The sequence below is a fragment of the Poeciliopsis prolifica genome, unplaced genomic scaffold (genome assembly GCF_027474105.1).
Source record: "Poeciliopsis prolifica strain line A6 unplaced genomic scaffold, Auburn_PproV2 SCAFFOLD037, whole genome shotgun sequence".
Taxonomy (NCBI): Eukaryota; Metazoa; Chordata; class Actinopteri; order Cyprinodontiformes; family Poeciliidae; genus Poeciliopsis; species Poeciliopsis prolifica.
Window position 1 is genome coordinate 4,818,945 of NW_026562412.1, and position 10,830 is coordinate 4,829,774.

Consider the following 10,830-nt stretch of genomic DNA (forward strand, 5'->3'; position numbering starts at 1 on the left):
CTAATATCAGTGTTCAACCTCAACACCAAGATCCAGGCCCCAGTTTCCTGATGGAGGGTAAAAAGCTGCTTGCCTACGATGGCTACCGCTGGTTGTAGCTGTTATCAACATGGCGTGCCAAGTCTTAAATGTGTGAAACATAAAATGGGTCTGTGTGTAGCAAGAAAAAACTTGAATTTTGTTCTTCCGCGGTTTTTTCCACGTTGTTTTTCCCTTTTCTCTGGCGCTCTGCACTACATTGATAAGACCTAATCTCCAGGTTTCATTTTGCTATCGGTATCGTTCTAGTGCAGCTACGGACAGCATGTAAAATAGAAGTTTCTTCTGCTCTCCAGTGTGGTGCACATGCAATGTGTCTACAGCAAAACTTGCGTGGAACGCATCATTTGTTGGCTGTTGCATGTGGAGAGTCAGGAAAACACTAAAGGTCACAGAGACTGTTGGACGCATCAGAATGATGAGAAACTCTGAATGACAGCCGATGTTGTCACTGCAATATTCCACAATATTAGCACCGATGCAATACTCTCTCTGACTGATCTGACTGAGATTTCCTTAATTCTTCCTAAAAACACCAAATATAACAAAAACATGCCTTTTTTATGTCCAGTTTAAGCACCACTACGAGTTTTGTACTCAGTACACTTAGATGAACATGTTGCTCTGTTTGTTACTCATTTAGCGTAAAATCTATGTGAAAAACACTGAAAACAGGGAACTGATGCATTTTTCTTAAACGTGAACTTTTAGCAGAAGTTGGTTTGCATTTCTCAGGCAAAAAATCTCAAAACATGCAATGGAGGAAAAAAGCTATGCTAAGCTTTGCTGCACAAGCAATAGCAGCTAGCAGCTGATTATTATCAACCAAACTAGTTCAAGGTCATTTAGTCTGTGAACTTGTCTGTCTTGGTCTGATTAGTAGACGAGCATCTGATGTCAGGGACTCATTAACCGCTCCAATCAGGAGTTTGTCTCAAATTTGCACTGCAAAAACACAAATCTCATCAAATATTTTGGTCTAGTTTCTAGTGCAAATATCTCAGTTGAAATAAGACAAAACTAACTTACTATAATTTTTTAAACTTTTTGAAAGATAAAGAAACTCACTTAAAATAATAATAATAATAATTGCTTAATATTGATTCAGATGTACTAATTTAATTGGGAGACTATTTCACTGAAAATATGGGAAAAATGTCTGTTTATAATTGAAATAATCTGCCACTGAAACTAGTACTTGTTAATCAATCAATATTAAGGAATTATTTACTAAAAACCATTTCCTATTTCTTGCTGAAAAGTTACTTATAAGTTAGTACTTTCAAAATAAAGCAAAACTGAAATATTTGCACTAGAAACTAGACCGAAAATACTTGGTAGGATTTTGTTTTTGCAGTGTTCTGAGTCTAGATAGATTTAGGTGTTTCACATTACAAGTCTTTAAGAGTTTGTCAGTATTAAAGTTTGTGGGGACAAACATGTTACAGGTCAAAGAAAGTCAAAATGAGGTAAAGTTTCCATAGACGGGAAGACAAAACCAGAAAAACCCCGAAAGTGATGAAAAATTTGTTTAATCAGACTTCCTTTGGATTGAGGGTTGTTTTTTTTTTAAATGTATGAATAAATCAATTAATCAAACAAGAAATTAAAATGAGCTCAATAATTTCCATATGTATGATTATCTCTACCTCCTAAATCTTAATACTTTTTAATATATATAAAAAAAGTATTAACGCTTTCATATTATTTCAATTATAACATGAAAAATGTCTTGCTATAAGTGAAATAATCTGCACTTTTTATCAATATTAAGGAATTATTTACTTAAAACATGCTCCTATAGTTTGCTAAAAAGTTCCTTGTAAGTTAGTTTTGTCTTATTTTAAGTGTAGTAATATATTTCCACCAGAAATTAGGCAAAAACACTTGGTAAGATTTTATGATTTTTCAGTGTGAGCCTTGTTTTGGTGGAAGTTGAAAAGGAGTTCTTCCTTTCCACTGTCCCCACATGCATAAGCAAACTAAATTAATTTTCAGGTAACTTTTTAAAGCTTATTTTAAGTAAATAATAAGCTTATGTCTTGCTGAAGGTATTTGTAAGTTAGTTTTGTCCTATTTCAAGTGTTGGCAGGATATTTGAATTAGAAATTAGACCAAAAACACTGCAAACTCAACACTTTTCTGAAATTTCTTTCATGGATCATTCCTGATTTAAACTGTTAAACAACCAGGCTGGACTGTATCATCCTTTCCACTCTAATTTATTTATATTTCTGTATAATAAAGATTAATTGAACCTATTATTTTCCTACTTAAATGACATTTATTGCTAACTTAATTGCAGTTTATGACCTCACGGGAAGCCTTTGAGCCTGCCAGATGTTTGCACTCACCCATCCCTCGAAGGTCTCTCCTGTGTTGGATGTTTTGATCATGTCCTCGAACTGGATGGTGCAGTTGGCCACAAAGTCATCATATCCGATCGGGGTGTCGTGGAAGACCGCCAGCTCGATCTGCTTGCCGTTGTTGACGTTGAGGGAGAACTCCTCGTTGTACGTGGGCATGTTGGTCTTCTGCTTGGTGTGCGTCTGCCCCACCTTGTAGTCGTCCACCTTCACCACTATGTAGGGGTCCAGCGTCTGGGGGGCCTTGTTGAAGATGACGGTGTGGCGCGTTGAGAAGGTGGTCGGTTTGAGGTCCAGCGCCTCGCCGATCCGCAGCTTCAGGTATCCGTTGAACTTCATTTTAAAATCGCTCGAAAGTTTCAAAAAAGCATTTGAAGCAAAAATAAACTTTTATAGGGGCGTCAAGGAATGAAAAAAAGAAAGCCACTTCATGGCGAAAGCCGGTGACTGCTCGGAGTCATCCTGTGCAGGCTGTCTGTCTGTCAGCCTTTCAGTAAATAGGAAGCTGCAGCGCTGACAGGGCCTGCGAGTTCCGCATAATTTCTGACAGACACGCAAACGCACGCAAGACAAAACACACTGGCTTTATTGTCACATGGTCAGGCTTGTAGTTTTCAGTCACTCAGAGGCGGGTAGGACTACAACAACCACGATGCATCACTGCTCTCCTCGCCCGAAAGGTGCGGAAATTCACCTGCGGTTTGGTGTTCGGGCAAAGCCTGACCTCTGCTGGACATCAGCTGGAACTACGTGGTAATTTATTACATTTTAATTTTTTTCTAACTTTTTTTTATTATTATTTTTTAATATTACGGACTAATTTTTGTCATATTTTTCTATTACTTTTTTTTAATGCTTTAAAAAAATTTTTTTTTCTTCTTGCGCTTACTTTTTTTCTTAATTTTTTGAAACTTATTTTCCGATATCGGAATTTTTTTTTTTAAAAACAACTTTTCTGTAAAGGTGTACAACAAATGATTTGATAATTTGTTTCATTTTTAAATTATATGGACTACATTTTGTCTTGAAATAAATACATATTTCTCTCTTTACTTTTTTCTTATCTTCTTTTTTATCTTTCATCTATTTTTTCTTCTTTTACTTTCTTTCTAATTTATTTATTAATTCAAAGAAGCTGCTGACAGAGTAGAAATTATTTATTTTAATAAAATAAACAATTTTAATTTATAATTGTGTTGTGCAGAAACACATCATCTATGTTTGTTCATTTCAGAAGAAATGTGCTTTATTTTATTGAGACACTTTCTTGTGATGAAACCTGTTAACAATATAACGTTTTTGTCCAGTAGGTGGCAGTAAAGGTCCATTAAATGCTGCTTCAGAAAAATTTAGACATTTATTGTATGCAGAATAATGCAAAAATAATGACATTTTGTGTGTTTTACAATAAGAAGATAATAGATATAATCATCTCTAAATGATAACCTCATTATTGAGTGTTGAAAAGGGAATCCTACCTAAGATGAATAATGTCTGACATATAGATAAATGTCGAAGAAGCTCTGATGATTTGAATAAATCCAAGTTTTATTTCATGAAGCAGAAATGTTTCACTGCTCTACTCAGATGAGTTTATTAATCTGATACGTTTGTATTTCAGATCTTTTCTTCAAGGTATATAAATCTTAAAATATTGAATTTTTATATTTTCATACTTTTTTCCCGTCAAACTCCACTCCCTCCTCCCTGACGGCGCCATGCCTCCTCCATCCATAAACCCCACGATCAAAGTCTCCACTTTATTGGTGTTAGACTTGACCTTTCACCCCTCTCTGCCAAATGCCAGCACCTCCCCTCCCTCTGCTCCAGCTGTTGTGAATAAAGCGTGGGGCTCCCACTTTGTGCACATCCCTTGGATCCAGACTGCCTTGTAAACAACCTCTCAGACGTGACCTTTTAGAGGGGCGAAGGTCGCCGTGACAAAGATGGCACATCGCAGCTCGCTTGTGAATAAACTCACCACTATCAGACAGGTCAGATTATTATAAAAGACTCTTAAAGTTTACGCTATGGTAAAACCAAACATGTTTTTGTTTGCAGTCTTTGCGTGTATTATCTGGTCTCCACAGGAAAGGTCGTAAAAGTTTGCGTCTTTGATTGAAAATGTCCAGCAGAGGGCAGAAAAAGACCGCCTCATTCATCCACTTTCTCCTCACCTTTCACCCTTTCCCTCCTGTTGTTTACGGCACATTCACAATAAAACTACCTGGGAAAAAAACGACATGTTTTACATCCTCTCTGTCATGTTGTTTTTCTTCTGTCAGAAGCTTTAGTGGCTTCTTGGCCTTTTTCACCCAGTCCTGATTCACAGCCAACTCTTTTCAGACTAATGCGTTCACATTTCTCTCTACCAGAGGTAGAAACGGAAAGTTTTGCTTATTCTCTTTTACAAAACAGCTGAAGCTCCGTCAGATTGGATGGAGAGCGTCTCTGCCCATCTAACAATCAATCATTCTGACGATTAATCTTTAACTGAGCATTTAGGTATTTTTTTAAACCAAGCAATAACATAAATGCAATAAATTTATAATTTAATCTGTTTTTAAAATGAGAAATAAATGTATTGCCGAAAATGCAGTAAGATAGCATTCATTTAGTGAATCCGAACTAGAAGAAGCTAAAACTTGAGGAGTTCTGGGCAAAACATATTTACTGACAAAGTTTTTGATTTTGTTTTTAATTTAAAAGAAATATATAAATATATTTTTTAGTTTTGGCTAAATTGTTCTCTGTCTGTTTTGAGTCTGTATTCTCTGGTTAGCGATTAATTTATTACTAACGTAGTTGGCATTATTCGATCAATTAACCTAATCCAGACATTTTACTCAAGAGTAACAATACTTCATACCAAAGTTACTCAAGTAAAGCAGTAGTAACTAATTACATTTACTTGAGTAACTTTTTAAAGTACTTGTAGGAGTATTTCTACTATGCTATACTTAACATTTTACTTGACTAATTTCATTATGAAGTGTTTCTGCGCTTACTTCAGTAAAATTTTTGGATTTTCTACCCACTGAATGAAAAATAAACAAGTTTTAACCAAAAATTTAACAGACACACCCCTGCAATTTTTATAAGTTTTCTATTGAAAGAAACTGATTTGTAAAAATACATGGTTATTTGTTGCTACTTATTTGAATTATTGTAATTTTTGTCTTTAAAATGCCAATTTTTCCACCTAACTTTATATTTTGGTCCGTCTGCTGATGTCATTTTTAAATATTAAATGCTTGATAACTTGATCAGTTAGTCAGTACTTGAGTTGACTTTTTACGAAATACTTTTTCATTCTTACTTGAGTAATTTCTTGGCTACTTTTTACTTTTACTTGAGTAAAAATATGTGGCAGTAGTGCTACTTTTACTTCAGTAAATCTTTCGGCGACTGTATCCACCTGTCAGTAAAAGTAAAACATGCAGCGTTGTAAAAATACTCCTAAAAGTACATTTTTTCCAAAGATTTACTCAAGTAAATGTAATTAGTTACTACCCAACGAACACACAGATGTGAAAACAACGATTTCATGTCACATCCACACCACTCACCACCACAAGCTGCCCACAGTTTGGCTCTCTTTATACAGCTTAATTTCAGCCACCTGCAGAGTTTCCACATTTGGTTCTGGTCCTGTTTATGTCGGTCTAACCCAGAACAGCTCGCATCTCTGGCTGCCGGCCCAGCTGCACCCTGTAGCTGCAGCTAATGAAGCATAGCATTGGTGCCAAGCCAGGGAGTGGACCACAACCCAGATTCGGTGAGGCCCGTTCCCATCTCCTTTGACCCCGGTGAGAGAAATCCTGCGGGGCCAGTATACACCCCCAACCTCTGCGCCTGCACCGCCACAAACTCAATTACTCCCATCAGTCACTGGGGCTGAGCTGCAGGGCTTCCCCCACAAACCCACAGTCCAGTTACAAGACCCCAAATTCCCCTCAGGTGAGGCTGTGAAGGCCTAAAACGAACACACACACACACTTCTGTGGAGCCCAGACGTGTGTGAAAATGGAGGGACTCCATAAATCACAGCTCAACCTGAATGTACTTTATTCACCAAAGGTGTTTAGTGCCAATTCTGGACCGCAGAAAAACAGGAGTTAAGGTGGGAAACCATTTGAACGAAACAAACAGATCACAACAGATTGGTAAAATATGATATTTTTATAACATACTGGTTGATAGGCTGAAAAGTGAGTAATAGGCTTATCGCAATAAACAATACATCAATTTGTTCCATAATATATTTAAAAATTTGCTCAGTTTCCTTCTGAGTAATTTATTGTATTACTTTTGCTGGATGACAAAAGTATTCAGTCTTGTGATTTGGTCTCACAAGATCAATACATTTTTTTTAAAGAATAATGTTAATTAGAGACTTAATTCATTTTATTTGCCATTTCTGTTATTTTATTTATTTATTTAGGATATTTAAAATGTCTTCCAGTTAAAAGTGTTAAATATTCAGAATTTAAAGTTTATTAATCCCTGAGAATGTGTTTTGCATTATTACCAATAAAGACATACTTCAAAAATTGACTAAAATAGCAATATTATTTATTGCGATACTTCTGGGGCAATTTATTGTCCAGCTAAATCTGGACAATAAATTGTACTGCGCTAACCCTAACTTAAATACAATATTTTTATAGGCAGCCTAAGACTAATTTGTTTCATTTGGAAAATATTTGTATAAAAATACTCAGTGGAGTTCCTCAAGGCATCACCCTTGGATCACTTTTATTCTACAAGGAAAGTTGCATTTCCTATAACATAGTCCTATTCAATATCTGTAGTTATCTAAAAACCTGTTTATTGTAGTAAGTCATTAAAATAAACAGTGTTTACAAATAACTAAGTAAACACTTTTACACTGTAAAAACACAAAATCTTACTGATTATTTTTGCCTAGTTTCTAGTGCAAATGTTTTAATTCACTTGAAATAAGACAAAACCAACTCAGAAGTAACCTTTCAGCAAGATACATAAGCTTGTATTAAGTCAATATTTCCTTAATATTGGTAAGAAGTACTAGTTCCACTGGCTGAGTATTTAGATTATTAAGTATACGATCGTTTCATATGTGACCTGAATCCTAACGATCAGGTCCTGAAAGTCATCGATACTCGATAAACGTCACTATCCTGCGTCCACATACGCGAAAGCGGGAAGAAAAACAACCATGGCGGACGATGATAAAGTTTTTAATGTGCGCAAACGCTTAGCACTTCTTCTTCTTCTTTATGGCAGTTGGCCAAACACTCACCACACTCTTTATGTGTGACATTATTGCGCCCTCTACTGTGCAGGTAGGACACTTTCTGGCCGCTTGCAGTTCGCACTGGAGATCCCGCAAGTCGCATATATTTGGACGTGTTAACGACCACGCCAAAAAATAAATAAATGAATTGCATCAATTTATTCTGCATTCTGCAAAGACTCATGGACAAACATCGAATTGAGAGTCAATGAAGAACTCTCCAACAAAGCTGAGTGGATCGGTCAGAATTTCTTCCAGCTTGACACAGAAAGAGACAAATAAACACGTCTTGTCTCAGTTTAGAGGAAAACCTGGTCAGTGTGGAGGATGTTCAGGGCAGAGAAGAAAAAACACCAAGAAGAATATGGCACAGTGTGGAGGAATGTGCCTGTCAAAGTGGTCAGAGCTGGTTTGGACGGAGGAGCAGCGAGTAGTGGGTGTTTGGTGGGGCAACAGGAGGGACTCTGACACAGCCTCATGGGGTAATTGGCTCCAGATGTGAGGCAGCGTGGCCCCTGCGCCAGAAAGGCGTCAGGGCTGCATTAAGGGCTCAGCCCAGGGCTGATGGGTTTCCACAGACACAAGCTGATCCCCACCCCCACCAACGCAAATCACAAGCATAAAACAAAAACTGTACACCACACGTCTCAGTCTCGACTAATACAACTTTATTTACCCAAAAAATACTGTGAAAGTTTTAATAAGGGCATCAGAAGAGCTGAATGAAAGAGAAATCTTGAAGATTTACTCTGAAACCTCCCACCCTGAAAACTTTACCAGGTTGTTTTTTCAAACAAACTCCAAACACACAAAACCTCACCAAGTATTTTTGGTCCAGTTATAGTGCAAGCAAGAAGAAAACTAACTTATAAATAACTATTCAACAAAATATAGGAGCTTGTTTTTAAAAAACAAACCTTGATATCAATGAAAACTTTCTAGTTCCATTGGCAGATTAATTCACTGATAACATGGGGAAAAAAATCTTATTTGTGAAATCATCTGCCAATAGCACTTTTACTAATACTAAGGAATTATTGAGTTAAAATAAGCTCATATCTTAAATTGCTGATAAGTTAGCTTTGTCTTATTCCAAGTTTAAGAATATATTTTCACTGGAAACTAGACAAAAACACTTGCTAAGATGTTGTGCTTTTTACAGTGTCGTCTTGATAATGCACGTGGGGACAGTGGAAAGGAAGACCTCCCTTTCAATTTCCAAACTTCCCACTGGAACCAGGCTCACACTGCAAAATCTTACCAAGTAGTTTTTGTTTAGCTTCTAATGCAAATATCTCAGCACACTTAAAATAAGACTAGGCTTACACATGATTCTTCCAAGTTAGTAATTATTGAATATTGATTATAAAAAAAATACTTGTTTCACTGTCAGATTGTACCACTTATAACCTGAGAAATATGTTTTAAGTGTTATATTTTATTAATATTAAAGAATTATTTACTTCAAACAATCTCCTATATTTCGCTGAAAAGTTACTTCCTTCATGCTTTATTTACTTACAATAACTCTGAAATCTCCTAATTTATGGGCTTTTCCCAGCATTATTTCATGCAAAGGATTAGGAAATCTGAGTGGAAATAAGGTACATTGTTGAACAACAAAAGCATCTGGAGTTTCAGAAAGAGTCCTCAGAGCGAGGAATGCCGTTACTGTGACACAGCGAGCATGTTTACTGATGGAGCGTGGAAATGGATTCACAGCAGAACAGCAGCGTGGAGCGAAGGTGAACAGAGACAACAGACGGAAAAACTGAAAATGAAACGCAGAGCACTTCATCAGCGATGACACTCGCGTATGTGGACGGTGTTTGTCGAGTTGTGGTCCAAACTGTGACTAACGGGGGAACCACTCATCATGCCAGTCGCCATTAAAAAGCTGACGTGAAAAGACCCCTGAAGCACCTCTAAGGCAGGAACGCCTGTTGGAGAGGATTAAACTGAAAGCAGATGTGTGTGATTTTCTCTCTGCTGCTGCAGTTTCTGACATAAAGAACCGAGATGCTGATGCTAGCATCTCAGCTAACTCAGAGCTGGGTTTGACATCACTGAGACCCGAGGAAACCACGTTCTAGAATATATAGTTAAGAAGTCAGAATTTCAACATTGTTTTCAGTAGCTCTTATGAACATACTCTCAAGCTTCCCTTTCCATAAACAAACACCAGTTTGAGTTTGTTCAGTTTAGAGTTGCAGGCACTTCATGCAACATTGATTGTGTCTTGTAAAATCAACATGTTTCTTACTACTGTTGACATGAAACATGAAGTTCACCTAACAAGTCGTGACAAGGGGTAGTCAGAGTTGCTCCCAGTTTTCCAATCGGAAAAATTAACTAGAATGTCCTCCGAAGTCAGATTTCCCACTGGGATACTGGGAGCAACTCCCGACTACCCCAGTCATGACTTTTTAAGGTGGACTTTGTGTTTCAATATGGAATCTCCTATCATCAACAGCAGTAAGATGTAGGAGAAACATGTTGATTTTACAAGACATACATGCAAGTTTGTCTAATATCAACGTCACTTGTGACTCCGGCAACTCTACACCAAACCAATTAAAAGTGGATTTTAATTTCTTAAAAAATTTAAATAAACTTATTGCGAATACATTCACAATAATTGGAATTTATTGTGAAAATGATAAATCTAAATTTACCGTGATAAACAATACAATAAATTCTCCTCATCTGACGGCAAATCCAGCTCAGAGTTCCCATTTCCCAGGTAACTGGCAGAATTAAACCCAAACAGGAAGCAGTAATGCTTTTTACCACCTTTTCTTTTCTTCACAAATGAAAGGCCAGCAAACTGTATGTCAAAAGGTCAACAATCGGACAACATATCATAAGTAATCACTGTTCTGACTTCAATAAACAAAAAACATTTTTGAAAGCACGCAGCCAACACCTCTTAAACCAACAGAAGAAGCCAAGACTGCCAGCAGGGTCTTAATTTCAGCCCACCATCGTTCCCTGCTTCATTCCTTCCTTTAACCCTGGGAGACGGTGTTGTCATACTGCTGGACATGGGCCCAGCCCAGCCTTGTGAGCCGGTTTAACTAAACAAAAACACTCCCACCCTGAGCGGAGGACTCTGACCACTCCAGGCCCCCATAAAAACAGCTCAGA

General features: G+C 37.1%; 1 protein-coding gene across 3 annotated transcripts in view; it reads right to left on the minus strand.

Moving 5' to 3' along the window:
* Positions 1–10,830, minus strand: part of prkcha (protein kinase C, eta, a) — a 58,312-nt gene that overhangs the window by 45,721 nt on the left and 1,761 nt on the right. For 2 of the 3 annotated variants that reach the window (XM_055053409.1, XM_055053408.1), the window contains exon 1: positions 2,394–3,858. The exons of the other annotated variant lie outside the window; for it this stretch is intronic. In XM_055053409.1, the coding sequence (XP_054909384.1) occupies positions 2,394–2,744 (351 nt within the window). In that variant the 5' untranslated portion in view covers positions 2,745–3,858. Of the gene's footprint in view, positions 1–2,393; positions 3,859–10,830 lie in introns of those variants that run through there. 3 annotated transcript variants of the gene reach the window in all.